The sequence below is a fragment of the Salvelinus namaycush genome, chromosome 17, assembly GCF_016432855.1.
Source record: "Salvelinus namaycush isolate Seneca chromosome 17, SaNama_1.0, whole genome shotgun sequence".
Classification (NCBI taxonomy): Eukaryota; Metazoa; Chordata; class Actinopteri; order Salmoniformes; family Salmonidae; genus Salvelinus; species Salvelinus namaycush.
In genome coordinates, this window is record NC_052323.1 from 35,464,778 (window position 1) to 35,490,598 (window position 25,821).

A 25,821-nucleotide genomic window follows, 5' to 3' on the forward strand; every position below is an offset into this window, starting at 1 on the left:
CTAGTCGGCAGACAGTGCCTTATTGAGTGTCACCTGAATCGCCACCACCTCCAAGCTCTATGGGACACAGGCTCTCAGGTATCAGTCATTGATGAACGATGGAAAGAGGAATCTCTCCCAAACGCAAGGCTGAGAGATGTTTCAGAAATCCTGGACTCACCTGCTGATCTCAGGTTGACTGCAGCAAATGGGACTGAAATGCCTATTCAGAGAATGGGACAAATTGACAATAGACAGTGATGGCATTCTGTACAGAATCACTACAGCCCGCAAGCAGTTAGTTCTACCAGAGCAGTACAAAGGTAAAGTGATGGAAGAGTTGCACAATAACATGGGACACCAAGGTACTGACCGCACTGTATCACTAGTACGTGACCGGTTCTTCTGGCCATATATGCAATCTGACATCGAGCACTATGTGACTAAAACTTGTAGCTGTGTCAAGCAGAAAAAGCCAGCCCATGAAACAAGAGCTCCTCTGACAAACATTGTGACAACACAGCCATTTGAACTGGTATGTATAGACTTCCTTCATCTCGACAGATGCAAAGGGGGATATGAGTACATCCTCGTGATTGTTGATCATTTTACACGTTTCACTCAAGCCTACGCCACCACATCAAAGTCAGGTAAAACTGCTGCACATCTCATCTTCAATGACTTTGCCCTGAAGTTTGGGTTCCCGTCCCGCATCCACCATGACCAAGGGGGAGAATTTGAAAAGCAGTTGTTCCATCAGTTAAAGAAACTCAGTGGCATGGCGGGGTCCAGAACAACACCCTACCACCCGATGGGGAACGGTCAAGTGGAACGCATGAACAGAACATTGTTGCAAATGTTAAAGACACTAACTGAGACACAAAAGTCAAATTGGAAGGAGTCTCTGAACAAACTGGTTTATGCCTATAACTGCACCCGTTGCGAAGTGACTGGCTATTCACCATTTTATCTTCTGTTTGGGAGATCACCCAGGCTTCCAGTTGATATGCTCTTTGGATTGTGCACAGAGGCAGGTTCCAGTAACCATCGAGACTACGTGGAGAACTGGAAACGAGGGATGGAAGAAGCATACGCCATTGCAAATGAAAATGCTCAGAAAGCCGCTGAAAGAAGTAAGAAGTACTATGACACTAAAGTTAGGAGTTCAGTGCTACAGCCTGGCGAGCGAGTTCTGATTAAAAACCTGACACCAAGAGGAGGACCAGGCAAACTCCGTAACTATTGGGAAGATACAATTCACACAGTAGTGAAACAAATGGGTTCAGACCTGCCGATTTATGAATTGAGACCAGAAAAGGGTAGGGGACGCTCCAGGGTCCTGCACAGAAACCTGCTCATGTCCTGTGACCACTTACCTTTTGAGACACAACCAGAAATGACCAAAGATGACAAAAGTCAGAAAAAAAGGAGACATCAGCCTGCATCACAGCCTCTAGATTCTGATGAAGACAGCGGGGATGAATATGACCTTCATCATGAGCCGCTACAGGTTCCCACATCTCCTACAGTACCTGAGGAGAGGAATGCTGAACCAGCGAGAGAGTGGGAACACAGGCCCCCACCAGTGAAACAGACAGTTGCGGTGCCGGTCCCTGATACGCTACCAGCACAGCCTCTTGTTGAAAAGCGGCTGGAGGAGACAACAGTTCAAGACCTGCCTGCTGAGGAGATGAACTTGCCTGCTGAAAAGTTGCCTGATGATCGTCCACCAAGTGCCTTTCCTTCATTATCTGATGCTGCTGAACCTGAGGAACTAGCCTATCAGCTGCCACAAAGAGAGAGACACCCCCCAAGACGTATCACCTATGATCAGCTTGGTATCCCTTCCTGCTACAGTATCCAGCCACAGTTGTTCCCTGTCTACTCTGCACCAGGACTGGTTCCATGGCTGCCACCACTACAGCAATGTTACTTTCAGCCACCTTACATGTATGGGCTTCAGCAAACATGAGGCTACAGAGTTGACATGTTTGACCATGGACTACTGACGGATTTCACAGACTGTCACAAGAGACAATTTGCAGACTATGCATTTAGATCATTAAAATTGATGGACTGTTAATCAATAGTATGAGAAAGGACTGTTTATGTTATACAGCTGGTCAACAGATATGGACTGTGAATAACTTGTTAGTTATATTTGAACTGTGACCCTTGACCTCTGCTCAAGTACTACCTTACAGAAGAGGATTTTCTAGGTCCAGTTCATACAGACTGTTGAAGAAGACAATGTTGGTAATGTTGGGACAACATTTATTTTGTCGGGGAGAGTGTGACAGGTTAAAGGAAATACTAATAGCCTGTTATACATTAAAAAGTATTAGTAAATTCAGAGTATGTGAGGATCTTAAAACATCTAAGGTTAAGAAGATCATGCATTCAGTATTAGTTGATAGATTGATAACATTTATATAATTGTGTTAAAATCCGTCAAGCATACAAAGGGTACGAATTGTGAGAGGAATGTGTAAACGTTATGTTGATTACTTTATGTTGTCGTGGGTAAAAGTGTTAATCTGTGATCTACCAAATGCTCTTAATCTATGAGCCTGAGATCGATTGCTCTGGTCTCCACTCAAGTTCACGGAGAATTCGCGGTCTTTTTCTCATTGCACTAAAAGTTCAATGAGTAAACATTCCGTATCACACTCTAGTGATTCTTTCCCCCCCTTTTCATATGTATGTTAGGTATGTTATTGATGATAAAAGAGTAATTTAAATGTAATACCTCGCTAACATGTCAAGAGTGTTTAAGGGTTGTCTTAGTAACATATTGAGGAAGTTAGTTAAGTTTGCAGAGAGTAATATGAGCCCTGCTCGGTTGCAGCTAGCTTCGTACTGCTAGGTACTGCTACGTAGCTGCCATTTTATGTCGATTGTGAATGAACATTTGTGTTGTTAATAAGATATTTTGCGGCGTTATTTGTGTAACTGTTTTTCAAACACTTTATTGCCTGTTGATAAATTGAGTTATGGTTTACTGAGTTAAAGCTTTGTGCTTGACGGTTATATTGAAAATAGTATTTGTTTCAGTGATGTACAGTGCATACTGTTATGATTTGAATAATCCTTGTACCCTACAAAACTCTATTTCCTGTAGATCTGTTATTCTGTAAAATGTGTTACTTTTGTAAAATGCTTACACTAAAAGTTCAATGAGTAAACATTCCGTATCACACTCTCGTGATTCTTTCCCCCCTTTTTCAGGGGTGTAACACTTGCAGGGCATATAATGTACATTTTGGTCCACCAGCCACGGTGGCAGGTAAAAAATATCTATATATATATATATATATATATATATATATATATATATATATATATTATTTTTAAACAGATGTACATGCTTAGTAATGTTTCTAAAACAATGGATGTATTACTAATAAGTAGTAATGTGGTATATTGTTTTCATTTGTAACCCGTATCTCTTAAACCAAAATATCAGATGAGAATTTCACCTGCCCCGTTAAGGGCGGGGGGTTACCACGGTAACGGCGACTCGATTCACGATTGTGTCGGAGGTCGAGTCAGACTTAGTTGAGTCAGACTAGTAGCCTCGTTATCTTCTGTTCCCTAGCAGTTGAAACTCAAGACATTGAAGAACCCTAGCTTGTAAACAGACCCGTGTAAATAGACAAAGAAACACATGGACAAAAGTCTCACTTCGGTGGACTGTCTAAAATCAAATCAAATTTTATTTGTCACATACACATGGTTAGCAGATGTTAATGCGAGTGTAGCGAAATTCTTGTCCTTTCAAGTCACACCTGTGTGTAGCACTTCCCCCCACAAAAAAAATATCTTTAATTTAGCACCTTCACGTGTGCACAGCCCCAGGCCAGACAGTGTTACAGCGACGAGGTGGGATAGGCTATAGGATTCAATTCTTTCACTGTGCGATTCCTTTAACAGCTATGAGAAAGAAAAAAATATATAATTTCAATTTAAAAAAGGCACGAATACTTTGAAAACAGCTACCGCAGAACCCAGAAATAACCATCTGAACCTCTAATGCCAAAACTCAGCCCACATTTTGCCGCCTCTTGCACAGCTTAGCCAATGTTTGCAACAATAATGAAAAAAATAAAAATAACATTCAATTGCTAATTAGACTGCTATGTCTGTGTCTTGCTGTGTTCCACCTCTGGGCAGCCAAATGATACAGGCAGCCGAATGATACAGGCAGCCGAATGATACAGGCAGCCAAGTGTGTATCCGGACCGGTGGAAAGAGTGACAACGGGCGAGTTCGTTATGCATCCGCCCGATGCCATTGTTATACCACATAATGCTGATATCGTGGCGAGAGTAAATAGCCACACGCAACTCGGCAGCTAAGAACATAAAATCACTAGACTGCCTGTGATAGTGACAACACAGTGACAACACAGTAATGTATTTTGTGTAAAACATGTAGCCACCTCCCCTCCTGAAAAACATGAAATCAGACCTATACTTACGGACGCATGGAACTCAATAGTTAGAACAGTTGTGTACAACGTGAGGTTTGTGGGCTACACCAGTGATCAAGGACGGCGGGCGGCCGAGTGGGCACGGCGGGCGGACGGGTGGCCACCCGGCACGGCAGATAGTGGGTGAGATCTCCTGCCTACACCACATTGTCTCATTCAATAGTCATCAATATCAACAGGCTTTTTAAAACATTCATGGCAAAACAAGCCAATGAGAAATGAGGAGCTGAGCATCTTGACAGGGTTAAACCTCTCCATTAACCTGACTCCTCTCCACCCACCAACAGGGACCGAGAGGGAAATCACTCTGCAGCTACTCGGAGTAATGAGATTTAACAACAGAGTTAAAAGATTGGGGTGATGATGCATAAGACTGCAAGCCTCTACGCAGCCCTCTCGACTGAGCTAACAGGGATTTTTCAGCAAATTGAAATCCTTGGTCGGTTTTTAAAACTGCAACAAACAAAAAAAATTCTCCACTGCATGGGAAAAATGTCTAGAATTGAAAGAAATTAGCTTTAAAACTGCAACAACAAAAAAATGTATCATCTCGGCTCCATGGAGAAATAAGTAGAATTGCAAGCCTGCCACATAAGCCCCATTTTTTTATTCAGAAAAAGGCTGATATTCCCTCTTCGCCACATACAAGGTAAAAGAATAAAAGACTGCAGGGCAAAATACAATGACAGGAAGGGAAGCAGTGGTTCAATCCATGGAAGCAGTTTGAATAAATTCAGGGGAGGAATCATAGGGCACCAACTGAATAAATATGTTTCCTTGAAGTCAAGCGGCAGAAATACAAAGCCAAATTACCCATTAGGCAAATCATATGATATATGTCAGAGATGCTCAAAACCAACATGTTTTTAATTAATAGGTTTGATAACAGACAGGGGGGGGGGGGGCAGTGTAGTAGAGCATAATAACATATAGAAAAACTGAAAAGAAACTTGGCACAAAAACAACCACCGGTTTGTGGTTGACCTATGCCAGTGGTTCCAAACCCTGGTCTCCTAAACAGTACACATCTTCTTAACCATGGCAACTTGACAACTTGACAACCATGACAACCATGGCAACCATGACAACTTGACAACCATGGCAACCATGACAACTTGACAACCATGGCAACCATGACAACTTGACAACCATGGCAACCATGACAACTTGACAACCATGGCAACCATGACAACTTGACAACCATGGCAACCATGGCAACTTGACAACCATGGCAACCATGACAACTTGACAACCATGACAACCAATCATCAAGCCCTCAATGAGTTGAATGAGATGTTTGTGTCAACGGCTACAACAAAAAAACGGTACTGTTGAGGGGTACTGGGGGACCAGGGTCGGGGAAAACGCTGGCCTATGCTTCTCGTGAAGCATATGGGGCGGCAGTTAGCCTAGTGGGTTAGAGCGTTGGACTAGTAACCGAAAGGTTGCAAGATCAAATCCCCGAGCTGACAAGGTAAAAATCTGTCGTTCCGCCCCTGAACAAGGCAGTTAACCCACTGTTCCCTGGTAGGCCGCAATTGAAAATAAGAATGTGTTCTTAACTGACTTGCCTAGTTATATAAATGAAAGTGTTTTGCATACGTCTATGTAAAAACTCTACCTGACTTGTAGCCATCTATGTGTATGACATACAGGCCTATTCATCCATAAATAGTGAAAATGTTTTCAAGGCCAGTAGTAGCTTAACAGTACCTTGCTTTCGGACATCCTCCACGGCAGCAGTGAGCTCGTCCTTGAGGAACTGGCTCTCTTTGGCGATCTTCTCTCCTTTATCCAGGAAGTTCATGGTAGCTGTCTCCACCGAGGCAGCCAATACATGGGCCTTCTTAGAGCGACCCTTTTTCTTATTGGACGGCCCCTTGTTGCTGGAGTTCACCAGGGTCGTGACCTTTAGGAGCAGGACGAGAGGTCAAATGTCTCGAGGGCGAGATGCACAACACTGCTTCTGAAAGTCACTGACACTACAGCTAAAGATATAGAAAATGTCTAGTCATAGCTAGCCAAATAATTCCAGACTAAAAACGATCATAGTAGCTAGTGCTTGTTCAAGCTTTTAGAGCTAAATACCAATGAACCAATCAAAACCCATCATGAATGCATGACAAACAGTTCTAAAAAATATATATATATATATATATTAATTCAATAAAATAAAATACAGGCTACCAGTAGTCCTACAGCATTTCTGACTCATCATATATCAAAATGCATTGTTCAGTCAAAACGTATGTATTCTATGAAAATGCATGCATGTATTGCTCTATCAAAATGCATGTATTGTTCAAATGTTTGTGTCGGGGGATGCTAGCTGGCGAGGGCCCTAAAAGGGAGACAATGTGCCTATTGTCAGAGGGGTTTGTCAGGCCAATAATCCCCACGCCGAGTAGTCTGGTGATACCATAGGGTTTTGCTCACAGCTGTCACGCGTGATATTCAATGAAGCACTCATTCTTATGACATACCTGCCACCGCGATCTGAATTCTGATATTCTATTTTGTAGGACGCGTGCGGTAGGGCTGTGCTCATGTCATTCATTGAGGGAGAGTGAAGATAGTGATCACACAAGGAGATCGGTTTGCACCTCAATGGGCGATACACTCTTCGTCTGCACACACTTTGTCAGACACCCCACACATTTTTTTTTTTTTTTACAGATCTACGCGATTCACGTGGATTACCCATTTTCAGATCATAACGGCGAATATGGCCAAAGTTTGCATCCCTGATATATTGTTAAAATGTATTTCCGACCTGTGTGACCAAGGGCTCCAGCAGCCTCTCCACAGCCAGGGTGCGGATCTCCAGGCTCTTTGGGTCCCATTTGAAGTTGATGTTAGCCGTGTTTATGGTTGTCATGTTTACTCCGTATCTGAGGAGAGGAGAGAGGGATGGTTACTGAGAGGAGAGGCGAGAGGGATGGTTACTGAGAGGAGAGGCGAGAGGGATGGTTACTGAGGAGAGGGGGGGATGATAAGATTACGACAAAAACGGATGTCTGGGGCTTGGCTGGGTCATTCATCAAATGAGGGGGTTAAGCCACCCGCCATGGCAACACAGCACTCACACCCCTGGAGGTACAACACATTTCAACTGACCTCTGATCTGTGTGCAGCATAGAACATTATTGGGCCATCTAGCCTCGATACGAGCTACCCCCACACATCATAAAAACTATAAGGCCTTCATTTGCATTGAATTAAAAATATAAAAAAAAGCTGTGAAACCCATTGAAAAAAAGTTATTTAACCGATTCATGCTAGGCGAGAGCCTGCTGCAGCCCCCCGGCTAAGCGAGAGCCTGCTGCAGCCCCCTGCCTAAGCGAGAACCACGACACCACGGGAGCTGCCCAAATGGCACCCTATTCCCTATGTAGTGCACTACAGGAAGCTGGGCAAGGCCCACAGGAAGCTGGGCAAAAGTAGTGCACTATATAGGGAAATGGGTGCTATTTGAGCAGCAACCATGGTGTCGCGACATTTGGGACAGACCCCATTTTAAATATGAATGCTCCTTCTTCAGAGACAGGTCTCCCTCCACTAGCGTTAGACAGACAGCCATAAGTGGAGCAGAGTGCAGCGACTGGCCTTGTATTGATTAGCCTTCACGCACCGAGTGGCAGGGATAATCAGGATGCCCCGAGGGCTGAGCAGGGCTGGACCCAGGACCCTGTCTGCCGGGTCGACACTGAGGGGGCTGTCTCTCAATACACTGAGGGGGCTGTCTCTCAAATGTAACCCTATTACCCTACACAGTGCACTACTTTTCACCAGTGCCCCATCTAGTTGGGTGTTCAATCAAAAATGCCAATGGGTAAAATAACATATGTTTATTAAGCAATAAGGCCAAGGGGGTGTGGTATATGGCCAATATATCACGGCTCGGGGCTGTTCTTATGAGACACAACACGGACTGCCTGGATACAGCCCTTAGCTGTGGTATATTGGACACATACAAAAATTCTTTATTGATATTACACTGAACAAAAATATAAATGTAAATGCAACATGTTAAGTGTTTGTCCCATGTTTCATGATCTGAAATACTCAAAAAGCGTATTTCTTTCAAAATGTGCACAAATTTGTTTACATCCCTGTCAGTGAGCATTTCTTCTTTGCCAAGATAATCCATCCACCTGACAGGTATGGGGTGTATCAAGAAGCTGATTAAACAAAATCATTACACAGGTGCACCTTATGTTGGGGACAATAAAAGGCCACTAAAAAGTGCAGCTTTGTCACAACACAATGCCCCAGATGTCTCAAGTTGAGGGAGCGTGCAATTGGCATGCTGACTGCAGTGATGTCCACCAGAGCTGTTGCCAGAGAATTGAATGTTCATTTCTCAACCATAAGCTGCCTCTGTTGCTTTAGAGAATTTGGCAGTACGCCCAACCGGCCTCACAGCCGCAGAACACCAGCCCAGGACCTTTAAATAATTAAAGTTCTACATTTGCTTTACGAGTAGTGCGTGACCCTAGGGTGGCAACACATACAATCTAAATGATTTCAATGGGTCTTTCTCCATTCTGATTGTTTTATATTGTTTCAATTCAACTTCAACCCCAAAAGTCATAATTTTCATTCAATTTCTGCATTTGAGATCATTTCCACACTGCCACGTAGGGCTGCACGATATGGCCAAGTAATCTGGGCCTTATTTTTAACCAAATGTTGCAATTAAACTTGCGATTTAGAGCAAAACACTTGGGTTAACTGTTGGAATCATGGGAATAGAATGTCTATTCTAATTATACAGGTAGAATATAATAGTGGGCACTTTGAATACAGTGTTGTTTGACATGACAACGAATGAAAATGCCAGGGAGGAGTCATTGTGACAGGGTAGGAACTAATGTGTTGATAGGTGTTTCCTAGGGGGCCCTATAATCTTTGGTTACATTGAATGTTTTCTCTTAGCTAACATTCCTGCTTTGCGTTTACCTCTAATTTAGAAGACACTGTTGCACAAACATACTGATTTGGGTCTATACAATCACTGGTATTATCAGGCTGTATAGCTAATTACGCTTGCTCTTACTCAGTGCATTTGTTAGCTAGCTAGCGATTAGCATTAGCGGCTAACATGATTTAGGAACAACTTGCTAAGACAAACTAGCTGTTTCCACATGTAAGAAACACAAGCCAATAGTGTAATTATAGAATGTTAGTAGATTTATATTAACAAGCAACGTGACAACAGCATCGTTGTCATCAACAGTGTTGCATGTGCTGCATTGACCATGCAGACTGAACGCAAGTGTCTCGTGGTCCAGGAACATCAAATGCGCTCCTTGAGTGACAGGGGGCGTGGCTAGGTCTGTGTGGAAAGCGGCATAGAGAGATGACTGAAATAGCGAAGTATAAAAATGGACCTCACACACTGCCTATCACATTTATCAAACATTCAAATGCCGGTATAGATGGTAAAGTAAAAACACAAACCAGTCTGTGCATCAATACCGGTATAATCACAAAAAAACGGTATACCGCCCAGCCCTACTCCCCAGTGGGTGGGCCTAACCCTCCCAGGCCCACCGATGGCCGTGCCCTTGCCCAGTCAACTGAAATTCATAGATGAGGGATTCAGATCATTTATGTAAATTTACCGATTTCCTTAAAAGGAACAGAAACTCAGCAAAATCTTAGAAATTGTTGCATGTTATGTTTATATTTTAGTTCTGTATAACTACAGCAGTTTAGATAAGTGTGTCATACCCGTGGTATTTTTTATTTAACTAGGCAAGTCAGTTAAGAACAAATTCTTATTTACAATTACAGCCTAGGAACAGTGGATTAATAACTGACTTGTTCAGGGGATGAACGACTGATTTTTACCTTGTCAGATCGGGGATTCGATCCAGCAACCTTTACTAGTCCAACGCTCTAACCACCAGGCTACCTGCCGCACCAACACAATCTGAAATACCACAGGTGTCAGTTAAAAAAATTCAAAAAATAATACTAATACGGCATTCAGGGCTTGAACCACCCAGTTTATAATTGCGTATATAATCCTTTAAGAAAACCCAATGGTCCAAACCTTATGACTCTACAATAATCCTCTCAAAAGTTATTGGGAGTTTTTAGCCTTGTAGGGTGACTATATCTTGGAAGATATTTATGCATTTTATTTTCTGGTTGAAAAACGCAGAATTCTGCATTAATGGATATCTGTCAGGGGTCACGTGGAGACATGTAGTATTACCATATTTTAGTATACACTTTTCATACAAATTCGAAAATTCCTGGGTGTTAATGTTTTTTTATAAAGATTTCTTACAAAAACACGTGCATCTCTGAAATGTCAACAGAGCACTGAGTATATACCAAGCATTATATTTTGAAATACTTTTACATTAAATTCAGCTCCTGTCATGCTAATTTGGCTTTTGGGAGGGGGGGGGGGGGGGGCAGTTCAGCTGGGTTCAGAGGGTGGGGTAGGGGGTCATTAGTACAATGGCAAAATGTAGACCAAACCCAGTCAAGGGGGAAAACATATAAACCAATGTATTTATTTAGCCAGTTAACAAATTCTTATTGATAATGACTGCCTATCCCGGCAAAACCCTAACGACGCTGGGCCAATTGTGCGCTGCTCTATGGGACTCCCAATGACGGCCGGTTGTGATACAGCCTGGAATCGAACCAGGGTATGTAGTGACACCTCTAGCCCCCTAAATCTAGCCAAGTCAATTAGCTAGCTAGGCCTAAATACATAAAACAAATGGAGATAGTGATAAAAGGTAGGGTTATCAGAAATCGTTTCTGGTGGGCCTATTTATAGAAAACTAGCTATGTTTACAATATGATTGGAGAAGACGTTAGATTGAGAGAACGTATCATATTGGGTTGCTCTGAAATATCTAGTCGAGGATATGGGGACGGCAATAGTCAAGTGATTGAGCATGAACTATTATTCAATTAAAAGATAAAAGGAAAATTATATTTTTGTAAACTTTGTCAGTTCAGGCTAGGAGCATCATTAATGCACTGCTTACAACGGAAGTGTGCAACCTCCCCACCCACGCTGGCTGCGTTTGAACTGGGACGTTGGTTATGAAATTAAGTTAACGCGAACTGGTTAGTTAGCTTACTAACAAGTCTTCACTTAGCTAGCTTACAAACTAATGCTATGCCCTGGCTCGCTTCATTTCTAGTTTTGGCCTTACACCGGAGCTGGTTTTACGATATGACAAACATTTGTGGTTGGCAACTAATTTAGCAAGCTAACGTTGCTAACTAACAAACGACGTCACGACAAATGACCACATCGCACATCCCACGCAACTTCAAAGAGTTACTGTTATGACTGTTGAAGTTACCAACAAACAATGTAAAGTTGGCCAGTAAATTAACTAGTTAGTAATCTAACGTTACTACAGTATTTTCAACACGGTTTACTAACTAACCAGGTGTAACTAACGTGAGCTAGCACAATAACAGCGAGAATGACTGGAGAGACCCCGTACAATTGAGGTTCGTATTACGTTAAAACATAATTGTCAAAGTAACGGACTAAAACGAGTAGACAACCAGCTACTTTTGTAACTAACGGAAGAAAAAAAAACTTAATCACAATGAAAACTTACCGAAAGACAACAATACACTTGAAAACTTGTCCAGCTCAAAAATCACCTCAAAATGGTGGATTGAATCGGGAATTCGTCCCGTGATTCAAAGTTTTCCTCTTTCCCAACCAACGTTTACTCCCTCGACTTGTGAGGGAAAGGAAGCTTCGATACTTTATGTGTTGTTTGGTAAAACTATTGAAAGCCACAGCATACGATGGATGTTGGAATATAAAAATGATTCCGCAACTTTGATAAACGTTTCGGTCAATAGCTATTCCCTGAAGGGTGGCTCAACAATGGTGGGGAAGCGAGGGGGTCAGTATGTATTTCCTGAAGTCACCGAAGGGCAGAACCGGGAGACTATGACCTGACAAAAGCGTTATCAGGTGTTTAAGGCGTGGTGCTGAAATGTCAACGCTTTACCTTATAAGGATCTAATGAGGAATTTCTAACGAAACCTAATGGAAGGAATTTCGTATTTAGTCTAGCTAATCAGTTTCGCTGGTGTAGCTATCCAATTTCCTCGGGGAAGGTTTGCCACAATTATTTAATTGAACCTGTTTTTATAGCCTATTTAGCCTAACCAGTAGCCCATGAAAAATGTAATACAACATGAAACAACAAGTTCAATGAAATAGGCCAGGGGTTCTTAAACTTTGTCAGCTCGACACCCAAATGAGAAATTGACCGTCCTCCCGTGTCCCAAATCATCCAACGACCCAAACTCAAATCTAGTTTAGGTAATTGGCTTTTAGATTATAATGAATGGACAGGGAGGACCTGATCCTAGATCAGCACTCCTCTACTATGTGACACTTTATGAATATTGTCCATGACCTTAAAAGTCCTTTGCAGACTGTACGATTTTTCCACGTCGTGGGTAAATTCTTAGGTCTTTAAACGACTGTCGGACGTCTTGGCTTGTACAGTGTGACAGGGTCTAGGTCTGCCATTAAGGACCGCTACGTGCGATCGTATGCTGCGTTCAAAACAACTGGGAACTCGCAAAATACGAGACCAAATCATGACGTCAGTGATCTTCAGGTCGGAACTCTAAAAAGAGGACCGAGTTCCCGCGTTGGAATTGCGAGTTGGATGAGCGTTCACATCGATTTTTCCCAATCTGAGCTCTTTTCCCCGCCACAGTTCCTTGTTGTTTTAACACACTCTAGTCGGAAGTCGGAGATTTCCAAGTTCCCAGTGGTTTTGAACGTGGCAGTAGGCTCCAAAAAAATTCTAGTAGTGTCAGAATTATTTAGCCTTTATCGTGGTCTGGTTTGTTTTACCAGCCGATCCCGGTGACTGACAAATATGAACAGGACTGAACTCGTGATCAAAACACAATGTCAACAACATAATTAGATCTGATAAATAGTTATCTTAATCCAGAAATACATAATATTACAAAGGCATAAGGTAATTAAAGTGCAATTTACCTCTGATCGCATCTGGCTAAGAACACACTAACAAACACATCCTCAGGAGTGAACACGTGAGCTTCACTTCAAGAGCTGTGGTGGAGATACAGGGTTTGACTGATAACGCTGAGAGTCACCTAAGAGTTTTTAAAAAACGTTCTACCACAGCCACCATGTTATTTTAGAGAAACCCATGTTTGTATGTGAAAACTAAAGCAAAATCTGCGACGCGTGCGCTGTTGAGTTTTGTCCGTGTGAGGAACATATTTGACTACCCAGCTTCAGATAAGAAATTACTTAGGTGTATTTGGTCTTACATATTATAAGCCTACTATGCTACAGTAGGCGTACATGCTATTATATTCGTATCTCCTATGTAAAATACAAATTAATCATGATGTGGTCTTGATAGACATTGATTCATCTTTGATCTAACTTTACTAAACGAGCACCATCGTAAGAGTGATAATATTATATTTGTAATAATAATAACAACACGTGATGGGTAGGACTATTAGATGTAGGCAACATCTTGATGAGAGTTATTTTTTAACGTTTTGAGGACCTTTCCAAAAGTGGAGCTGAAAGGACAGCAGTGGTCCCGTTTAGCTAAGCATGGCGCTTGCTACGGCAGCGTTGCGGGTTTGAATTTCACGGTGTACCAGTATGAAAAAAATTAAAATATGAAATTGTATGCACTCAATACTGTAAGTGTCTCTGGATAAGAGAGTCTGTTAAATGACTCACTACTGTAAGTAGCTCTGGATAAGAGAGTCTGCTAAAACACCCACCATGAGCGCCCACTAAAAGACACCCACCATGAGCTCCCATTAAAAGGCGCCCACTAAAAGGAGCTCCCACTAAAATTTGCTTCGGTGCCGCTTCTGGGGGGATTCTGGTAAGATGCCAGCAAAGTCGGCTGAATCCCGGGAGACAGAAACGGCCCGATGTACTTGGGCCGATTCTGGGAAGTCTTTCATTTTGATTCTGGGCCGATTCAATCACACACGCCTTCAGTTCCTACTTTTATGCCACCGCCATAGAGAAAGAATAAAGGGAAGAAACCACCATTTAGGGCAGTGTTTCCCAACTCCAGTCCTCCAGTACCTTCAATCGTACCCATTTTCATTGTAGCCCTTGGACAAACGCACCACATTACACTTATCAAGAGCTTGATGATTAGTTGACAAGTTCAATCAGGTGTGTGTCTTCGGCTACTTCTTCTTCTGTGGGTTTCAATGATGGACTACAACCCCAAAAAGGTGTATTGCGGCGACCAACTGGACGAGGTAAAATAAAACCCATACATGACAGGAAAACTAACTTAAAATACATCCAAATAAAAATAGTAATTTGACAAAAATAAAACTCCCACTTCTTCCTTCTTTCAATTCTCCATCTCGCCCTTCTCAGGCTCTAGGGCCTAACAGGGTGGTACGGCTCTAGGGCCTGACAGGGTGGTACGGCTCTAGGGCCTGACAGGGTGGTACGGCTCTAGGGCCTAACAGGGTGGTACGGCTCTAGGGCCTGACAGGGTGGTACGGCTCTAGGGCCTGACAGGGTGGTACGGCTCTAGGGCCTGACAGGGTGGTACGGCTCTAGGGCCTGACAGGGTGGTACGGCTCTAGGGCCTGACAGGGTGGTACGGCTCTAGGGCCTGACAGGGTGGTACGGCTCTAGGGCCTAACAGGGTGGTACGGCTCTAGGGCCTGACAGGGTGGTACGGCTCTAGGGCCTGACAGGGTGGTACGGCTCTAGGGCCTGACAGGGTGGTACGGCTCTAGGGCCTGACAGGGTGGTACGGCTCTAGGGCCTGACAGGGTGGTACGGCTCTAGGGCATGACAGGGTGGTACGGCTCTAGGGCCTGACAGGGTGGTACGGCTCTAGGGCCTGACAGGGTGGTACGGCTCTAGGGCCTAACAGGGTGGTACGGCTCTAGGGCCTGACAGGGTAGTACGGCTTGTGACAATATTCCATGTAAAAAATCTTTCAGTCCCAGGAACCGCTCCTATGCACTCTTCAAACCCCTCAACCCTTTTCACTCCTGCTGCATATGAAATGCTCTGGACAGCCGTGACTTTAGCCACCTCATTCTCTTTCACCCTTGTGGGGCGTTCGGGAAAGACGTGGCTTCATGGTTCCCACCACAATTGCAACATGTCACATTTTCATCACTTTTATAGCACATAATATGATCTTTTCCACAACTTGGACATCTCTGCTTCTCTCTTCTGTAAACACTTGAAACATGTCCAAAAGCTTTACAATGATCAAACTGCAATGGTCTTTGGATAAATGCTCTGACTGTGTAGTTAATATACTCTAACTGCACTTGAGTAGAGAGAAACTTCATATAAAAATTTAAAAAAGAACAGATAGACTTCACTTTTTCATCATTCTCTACACGATTCATCCGACGTGCATCAAATCACTCCAGGAATATTTTTTAAAATCTTTTCAACAATCGACTTCCCACGAGAGACGCTAGATATTACCCCCTTGAGGGGTGCCCCGTTTCCGAAGTGCCACACACGACACATCAAACTTATCAAATCGGGCGAGACGCTACACACGTTTCCTTCTGATCATCAGAAGCACAACAAAAATATCAAAACAAGCCCGCCTCTCGTGATCCTCACAGCCTTCATTTTACCCAGAATTCTCTCCACCAGTTTGGATATCTCAAGTAGATTCATCAAGATTGGTAATCCGATCAGCTGCTCCTTATTAACAAACCGTACTAAGATACGAAGGGACATTCTCATCACTGTGCACAGTACTTTGCTCTGTTTTCCATTGTTTTGGACAATATTCCAATTCTCCTTGAATATTCCAATTCTCCTTGATTCTCCCGCCATAAGAATCCCTTCAGCTTCCACTTCCGCCATCTTTTTTTGCTTCTGCTCATCCAGCAATCAGGTGTGCTTGTCCCGGGTTACAATTCAAATGTGTACTGTTGGGGGAACTGGAGGACCAGGGTTGGGAAACACTGATTTAGACTACCTAATAGGCTGCTATAGCCTACATATTGATTTAGTTTGTCAATCTATAATTTTCAGGGCTTTTTAGTGGTAATTAGTCCTAAATATAATTTACTTTGAATTTATCAGAAGTCCTTTTCCACAAATGATTTTACCATGCAGCACGGTGTGTCCTCAATTTGAAAAAAATATATATAAATAACATTTAGTTACTAATTTAGCAGCTCTCACAACACCATGCACAGGTGACCAGAATATCATGGTGGCTGGTCCAAATGGCACACTATTCCCTATGGTGGCATAGAGCCCCTATGGACTCTGGTCAAAAGTAGTGCACTACTCCATATGGGCTCTGGTCAAAAGTAGTGCACTACTCCATATGGGTTCTGGTCAAAAGTAGTGCAATACTCCATATGGGCTCTGGTCAAAAGTAGTGCACTACTCCTTATGGGCTCTGGTCAAAAGTAGTGCACTATATAGGGAATATGGTGCCATTTGGGACATATGCTCTGTGTGTGTTATTGAATAAACCTGCCTGTCTACTGGAGACGCCTCAGCCCTATTCAGAGGCAAGGAGGACGGGAAAGGGAAATAAATAATGAAATATGACAAAACATTGAAGGCCAAGAGAGGTCGTAATACCAATTACATATAGAGAGGAAACTGCTGTAAGAGTGGTGGGGGGGGGGGGGGGGGGGGGGGCAATCATGTGAAACCAGCATCGATGGTCCAGAGAGTACATTTAAGTAACAAACAATGACTTCTGGAGGCGAGAAGGGGCAACACACACACGCGCACACACACACACACACACACACACACACACACACACACACACACACACACACACACACACACACACACACACACACACACACACACAGCAGCTCTATTAGTTGTCTGGAGTAGGTGCTAATTAAATTAATTAAAGAGCAGAATTCTGAACCGGCTACATAAGAATTAGAACACCCCCCCCCCCCCCCCCAAAAAATTGAGTGTTCTTACAAAACAACACATTTGACTCCGGACTTAATTTGGGCCACGTACGGAGTATGATTATGCATTAGAAGAAGGGGTTTGTTGAATCAATTCTATGCGTGAGTAATCTGCAGGGGAAAATGAATACTTTTCTTTGGAGGAAACCCTCTGTTTCTTGTTTCAGTATATAGACGACCGTACTATAGGCCCTACACTGCCATGCATTTACATGTTATCACACAATATAATAGGTAGACTTTTTTTGATTCTGCCTTTTTTAAATTGTATTTATTCTGCCTGCCCTGAATTGTAAAAGAAGGGTGAGGGGGTTTTAAACAGGGTCAATTAGAAGCCACCTAAAGACCAAATGCGTTTTCACAGACCATGTAACCAAAATACAGGTATCGGTAAATACAGTACCAGTCAAGGGTTTTTCTTTATTTTTACTATTTTCTACATTGTATAATAATAGTGAAGACAACAAAACTATGAAATAATAAGTGTTAAACAAATCAAAATATATTTTATATTTGAGATAATTCAAAGTAGCCACCCTTTGCCTTGATATCAACTTTGCACACTCTTGGCATTCTCTCAACCAGCTTCATGAGGAAGTTACTTGGAATGCATTTCAATTAACAGGTGTGTCTTGTTAAAAGTACATTTGTTGAATATCTTTCCTTCTTAATGTGTTTGAGCCAATCAGTTGTGTTGTAACAAGGTAGGGGTGGTATACAGAAGATTTGGTATTTGGTATTTTTGGGTATTTTATTAGGATCCTCAACAGCTGTTGCAAAAGCAGCAGCTACTCTTCCTGGGGTCCACACAAAACATGAAACATAATACAGAATTACATAATATAGAACATCATTAGACAAGAACAGCTCAAGGACAGAACTACATACATTGAAGATAGCTCTATTTGGTAAAGGACAAAGTCCATATTATGGCAAGAACAGCTCAAATAAGAAAAGAGAAACGATCATAACTTTAAAACATGAAGGTCAGTCAATCTGGAAAATGTCAAGAACTTTGAAAGTTTCTTCAAGTGCAGTCACAAAATCCATTAAGAGCTATGATGAAACTGGCTCTCATGAGGACCACCACAGGAAAGGAAAGACCCAGAGTTACCTCTGCTGCAGAGGATAAGTTCATTAGAGTTAACTGCACCTCGGATTGCAGCACAAGTAAATGCTTCACAGAGTTCAAGTAACAGACACATCTCAACATCAACTGTTCAGAGGAGACTGTGTGAATCAGGCCTTCATGGTCGAATTTATGCAAAGAAACCACTACTAAAGGACACCAATAATAAGAAGGGACTTGCTTGGGACAAGAAACAGGAGCAATGGACATTAGACCGGTGAAAATCTGTCATTTGGTATGATCTCAAATTTTAGATTTTTGGTTCCAACCTCCGTGAATTTGTGAAACGCAGAGTAGGTGAACAGGTGATCTCCGCATGTGTGGTTCCCACCGTGAAGCATGGAGGAGGTGGTGTAATGGTGTGGGGGGGGGGGGGCTTTGCTGGTGACACTATCCGTGATTTATTTAGAATTCAAGGCACACTTAACCAGCATGGCTACCACAGCATTCTGCAGCGATACACCATCCCATCTGGTTTGCGCTTAGTGGGACTATCATTTGAACAATGACCCAACACACCTCCAGGCTGTGTAAGGGATATTTGACCAATAAGGAGAGTGATGGAGTGCTTCATCAGATGACCTGGCCTCCACAATCACCCGACCTCAACTCAATTGGGATGATTTGGGATGAGTTGGAACACAGAGTGAAGGAAAAGCAGCCAACAAGTGCTCAGCATATGTGGGAACTCCTTCAAGACTGTTGAAAAAGCATTCCAGGTGAAGCTGGTTGAGAGAAAGCCAAGCGTGTGCAAAGCTGTCACCAAGGCAAAGGGTGGCTACTTTGAAGAATCTCAAGTATAAAATATATTTTAATTTGTTTAACACTTTTTTGGTTACTACATGATTCCATATGTGTTATTTCATAGTGTTGATGTCTTCACTATTATTATACAATGTAGAAAATAGTTTAAAAAAAAAGAAAAAACCTTGAATGAGTAGGTGTGTCCAAACTTTTGACTGGTACTGTGTGTGTGAATGGTTCAGGTTTTTTTGCAGGTAAGTTCATTAACACTTCCATTGTTTTAACACCTCCCTAATTTGAAATGCAAAAAGCCCCATGGTTTAACAACAGCCCCCCTGCCACTCCCAGTTTGCCAGTTAAAGGGGGTATACCTGCAAGAAAGTGGTAAATAAGAGGCTGTTTGAAACGGGGTCATTTAAACATGGCCTTATATTTTTTGCAGGTAAAATACCACATCTTCTGTCTGAAATGGGTATCAGTACCTCCTACCCCTCAGATATATACACAAGCAGGCATAGTAAACTAGTGGGATTCTGGTCTGTGTTTTAAAATGACGATTATAAAGCCTAAAGACTACGTAAACATTTCAGTAAAGTGGAAGATATGATTTGCCCCTTAAAGCCTAATGCAGCAGTCAAGTCAGTCAGCCTGAGACAAACTGCCCAGGTTTGGTATTCCAAACAACACACAATAGGACGGTTAGGGGGAGAGAACGGAGAAGGATTAGACTTAGTGGAATTGTAGGCTTGAAGGATAAACACTTATCCAAATAACAGCTTGTTGGAGCAGACAGGTTTCTAAGTTGTCCTTGAACTTGTTTTGTTTCTGTACCTATTGGGCCTAGTGTACACTTCTGCATCCCAAATGGCACCCTATTCCCTTCCTAGTGCACTACTTTTGAACCAGACCACATATTATAGTGCGCTATAAAGGGAATAGGGTTGTATTTAGGAGGCCTGGTGTGTGATGTGATGAGAGGACAGAGCAGCACGCCATACGTTATTCCATCCAATAATGAGGGAGGAAACATGTCTACCGCACACTGAATGTATAATTCACTATCTACATGCTAATTGATACACTCTGAGAAAAAAGCTGTTATCTAGAACCATAAAGGGGTTCTTTGGCTGTCCCCATAGGAGAACCCTTTGAAAAACCCTTGTTGGTTCCAGGTAGAACCGTTTTGGTTACAAGTAGAATCGTTTTGGGTTCCATGTAGAACCCTTTCCACAGAGGGTTCTACCTGGAACCAAAAAGGGTTTTACCTGGAAGAACCCTTTTTGAACCCTTTTCTCGAAGAGCGTATCATAGCGAGAGAAAGAGAGGGTGAGAGATGGAGATGGAGAGAGAGAGAGAGTGAGAGAGAAAGAGGGAGAGAGAGAGAAAGAGAGAGAGAGAGAGAGAGAAAGAGGGAGAGGGAGAGAGAGGAGGGAGAGGGGGAGAGAGAGGAGAGAGAGAAGAAGAGAAGAGAGAGAGAGGAGTGAGAGAGAAGAAGAGAAGAGAGAGAGGAGTGAGAGAGGGAGATGGAGAGAGAAGAAGAGGAGAGAGAGAGAGAGAGAGAGGAAGAAGAGAAGAGAGAAAAGAGGGAGAGGGAGAGAGGGAGATGGAGAGAGAAGAAGAGAAGAGAGAGGAGTGAGAGAGAGAAGAAGAGGAGAGAGAGAGAGAGAGAGAGAGAGAGAGAGAGAGAGAGAGAGAGAGAGAGAGAGAGAGAGAGAGAGAGAGAGGATAAAGAGCCGTTTTGGAAGTGTTCCCAGTTTGTTTCTAGATATACAGCATACGTATGTAATTGCTGCCTGAGATGTTATTGTAAGAGCACACATCAATTACATTGAAAAAAAAAATCTCTACTATAGATTGTTGTTGTGTTAATTGTTTTGTTAGTGTGTCCCTGGCTCATACATCTAATTATATGGTCCTTAAATGTACACAGAGAGTTAATATTAATGATATGCATGTCGATCTCTCCTGGCTCAAAGTAGAGGAGAGATTCAACAAAGTATTGACAAACTGAATCAACTGTCTGTTTTAAACTACTGACACACAGCTCAGACACTCCACATATATACTCCACAAGACATGCCACCTGAGGTCTCTTCACAGTCCCTAAGTCCAGAACAGACTATGGGAGGCGCAGAGTACTACATAGAGCCATGACTACATAGAACTCTATTCCACATCAGGTAACTGATGCAGCAGTAGAATCAGATTTAGAAAACAGATAAAAATACACCTTATGGAACGGCGGGGACTGTGAAGAGACACACACACAGGAACAGATACATGCACACACACTCTACACACACGTTCATTGTAATATTGTTGTATTGTGGTATTATACATGTTGTATTGTAGATATGTAGTGGTTTGATAATGTTATGTGATCTACTGTTTTATCTTTTGTTTGATGAGTAATGTAAGTGCCTTAATGTGTTTGGTCCCCAGGAAGAGTAGCAGCTGCCTTGGCAGGAACTAATGGGGATCCATAATAAACCCCAGGAAGAGTAGCTGCTGCCTTGGCAGGAACTAATGGGGGTCCATAATAAACCCCAGGAAGAGTAGCTGCTGCCTTGGCAGGAACTAATGGGGATCCATAATAAACCCCAGGAAGAGTAGCTGCTGCCTTGGCAGGAACTAATGGGGGTCCATAATAAACCCCAGGAAGAGTAGCTGCTGCCTTGGCAGGAACTAATGGGGATCCATAATAAACCCCAGGAAGAGTAGCTGCTGCCTTGGCAGGAACTAATGGGGGTCCATAATAAACCTCAGGAAGAGTAGCTGCTGCCTTGGCAGGAACAAATGGGGATCCATAATAAACCCCAGGAAGAGTAGCTGCTGCCTTGGTAGAAACTAATGGGGATCCATAATAAACCCCAGGAAGAGTAGCTGCTGCCTTGGCAGGAACTAATGGGGGTCCATAATAAACCTCAGGAAGAGTAGCTGCTGCCTTGGCAGGAACAAATGGGGATCCATAATAAACACCAGGAAGAGTAGCTGCTGCCTTGGTAGAAACTAATGGGGATCCATAATAAACCCCAGGAAGAGTAGCCGCTGCCTTGGCAGGAACTAATGGGGATCCATAATAAACCCCAGGAAGAGTAGCTGCTGCCTTGGCAGGAACTAATGGGGGTCCATAATAAACCCCAGGAAGAGTAGCTGCTACCTTGGCAGGAACTAATGGGGATCCATAATAAACCCCAGGAAGAGTAGCTGCTGCCTTGGCAGGAACTAATGGGGGTCCATAATAAACCCCAGGAAGAGTAGCTGCTGCCTTGGCAGGAACTAATGGGGATCTGCCTTGGCAGGAACTAATGAGGATCCGTAATAACTCAGAGACCACGTGAAAACATGAAATAACTCAGACACCACGTGAAAACATGAAATAACTCAGAGACCATGTGAAAACATGAAATAACTCAGAGACCATGTGAAAACATAAAATAACTCAGAGACCACGTGAAAACATGAAATAACTCAGACACCACGTGAAAACATGAAATAACTCAGAGACCACGTGAAAACATGAAATAACTCAGAGACCACGTGAAAACATGAAATAACTCAGAGACCACGTGAAAACATGAAATAACTCAGAGACCACGTGAAAACATGAAATAACTCAGAGACCACGTGAAAACATGAAATAACTCAGAGATTATGTGAAAACATGAAATACCTCAGAGACCACGTGAAAACATGAAATAACTCAGAGACCACGTGAAAACATGAAATAACTCAGAGATTATGTGAAAACATGAAATACCTCAGAGACCACGTGAAAACATGAAATAACTCAGAGACCACGTGAAAACATGAAATAACACTGATAGAAAGGTACAAAAATAATATTACATTCAGAATGAACCTTTCCTTTAAAGGTAAAAAATATGACAAAATGTTTATTAGAAAAAAAATAAAACATTTTGTTTGACAACAACTTGTTTGGAAGGCTTTTAAATGATAGGGAGGAAGACATGAATGTCTCATGATATGGGACATTTAATAAGAATCTTTATCTCCTGAATGTTTCAGGTCCATAAAAAGTGTCTTTCTAACTACTAAATAAAAGTGTGAATGAATAGTTTTGTTTAAATCAAAAGGGATGCTGTCAAAAAGTGATTGAATTAAAATGGATTTACCGTCTTGTTAGGGGAAGTCCAGAATGACGAGCTGTAGCCTAGCTCAGCTTTGATGTTTAATATGATGTTATAGTCATCTTCTAATAGGTTTGAGCACAACTATGTTTGAATCCAAAATGGCACACTATTCCCTATATAGTGCACTACTTTTGACAAGGGCGCATATGCCTGTGGTCAAAAGTAGTGTACTAAGGAAAAGGGTGCCCTGGTCAAAAGCAGTGCAGTACATAGGGCATAGGATGCTGCTTGGGACACAGCCTATGTAAACAGTGAGAGATTGATCCCAGTATAGACCTGTTAGTGTTTGTTTGTTTCCTCTTCCTGATGAGCAGAAAGCAGACGTCTCCAGGAGACAGTCCACACCCTTCTGACTCATCATCCTGCAGCTCTAGGCCTACCTCCCTCTCCCTCTCCCTCTCCCTCTCCCTCTCCCTCTCCCTCTCCCTCTCCCTCTCCCTCTCTCTCTCTCTCTCCCACTCTCTCTCTCTGTCTCTCTCTCTGTCTCTCTCTCTCTCTCTCTCTCTCTCTCTCTCTCTCTCTCTTGCTCTCTCTCTCTCTCTCCCTCTCTCTACCTCACTCTCTCTCTCTCTCTCTCTGTCTTGCTCTCTCTCTCTCTCTCTCTCTCCATCTCTCCCTCTCCCTCTCTCCCTCTCTTCCTCCCTCCCATCTCCCTCCCTCACTCTCTCTCTCTCTTTCTCTCTGTCTCTCTCCCTCACTCTCTCTGTCTCTCTCTCTCTGTCTCTCTCTCTATCTCTCTCTCTACCTCACTCTCTCTCTCTCTCTCTGTCTCTCTCTCTCTCTCAATTCAAAAAGGCTTTATTGGCATGAAAAGTGTTACCACATACAGTGTATTCGGAAAGTATTCAGACCCCTTCCCTTTTTCCACATTTTGTTATGTTACAGGCTTATCCTGAAATGGATTAAATCTAACTACGCACAATACCCCTTAATGACAAAGCGAAAACAGGTTTTTAGAAATTTTACCAGATCTATACAAAATCAAAAACAGAAACACCTTATTTACATCAGTATTCAGACCCATTGTGTCACGATCGTCTTCTTGAGAGAGATTGGACCAAGGCGCAGCGTGTGAGAAATACATTCTTCTTTTATTTGAGAAGAGCAACGAACGAAACAAAACAACAAACTGCCGACCGTGAAGCTATATAAACAGAAATGGTGCTGACACTGACCACTACACACTGACATAGACAATTACCCACAAACAGCTAAAGCCTATGGCTGCCTTAAATATGGCTCCCAATCAGAGACAACAATAACCAGCTGTCTCTGATTGAGAATCAATTCAGGCAACCATAGACTTTCCTAGACACCTACACTGAACACTAACCCATCTACTCTATTTAACCCCCTAAACCATACAACACCCTAGACAATACAAAAACACACAAACTTCCCCATGTCACACCCTGACCTAACTAAAATAATAATGAACACAAAGATAACTAAGGCCAGGGTGTGACACATTGCTTTCAGACTTCAGGTGCATCCTGTTTCCACTGATCATCCTTGAGATGTTTCTACAACTTGATTGGAGTCCACCTGTGGAAAATTCAATTCAACCTTCCAGAAGGACAACCATCTCTGCAGCACTCCACCAATGAGGCCTTTATGGTAGAGTGGCCAGATGGAAGCCTGCCTGCATGGAAGGTGCATGACAGCCCACTTGGAGTTTGCCAAATGGCACCTAAAGGACTCTCAGACCATGAGACACAAGTTTCTCTGGTCTGATGAAACCATGTGGGGATGTTTTTCTGCGGCAGGGACTGGGAGACTAGTCAGGACCGAGGGAAAGATGAACGGAGCAAAGTACAGAGAGATTTTTGATGAAAACCTGTGCCAAAGTGCTCAGGACCTCAGACTGGGTCGAAGGTTCACCTTCCAACAGGACAACGACCCTAAGCACACAGCCAAGACAACGCAGGAGTGGCTTCGGGACAAGTCTCTGAATGTCCTTGAGTGGCCCAGCCAGAGCCTGGACTTGAACCCGATCGAACATCTCTGAAGAGACCTGAAAATAGCTGTGCAGTGACGCTCCCCATCCAACCTGACAGAGCTTGAGAGGATCTGCAGAATGGGAGAAACTCCCCAAATACAGGTGTGCCAAGCTTGTAGCGTCATACCCAAGAAGACTCGAGGCTGTAATCTCTGCCAAAGGTGCTTCAACAAAGTACTGAGCAAAGGGTCTGAATACTTATGTAAATGTGATATTTCAGTTTACATTTTTTTTTTTTTTTTTTTTACAAATTAGCAAAAAAAAAATCTAAAAACCTGTTTTTGCTTTGTCATTATGGGGTATTGTGTGTAGATTGATGAGGGGGAAAAACAATTTA

The 25,821-nt window shown here is 42.8% G+C and overlaps 1 protein-coding gene across 3 annotated transcripts in view; it reads right to left on the reverse strand.

Moving 5' to 3' along the window:
* The window catches only part of ctnna1 (catenin (cadherin-associated protein), alpha 1), a 252,692-nt gene extending 240,299 nt beyond the window's left edge, over nt 1–12,393 (reverse strand). For 2 of the 3 annotated variants that reach the window (XM_039012640.1, XM_039012638.1), the window contains exons 1-3: nt 12,082–12,393; nt 7,245–7,362; nt 6,185–6,380 (exon numbers count right to left, since the gene is read on the reverse strand). In XM_039012640.1, coding sequence (XP_038868568.1) covers nt 6,185–6,380; nt 7,245–7,349 — 301 coding nt within the window. In that variant the 5' untranslated portion in view covers nt 7,350–7,362; nt 12,082–12,393. Of the gene's footprint in view, nt 1–6,184; nt 6,381–7,244; nt 7,363–10,327; nt 10,370–12,081 lie in introns of those variants that run through there. The other variant, XM_039012639.1, reaches the window with a different exon arrangement.
* Between the last annotated feature and the right edge of the window lie 13,428 nt (nt 12,394–25,821).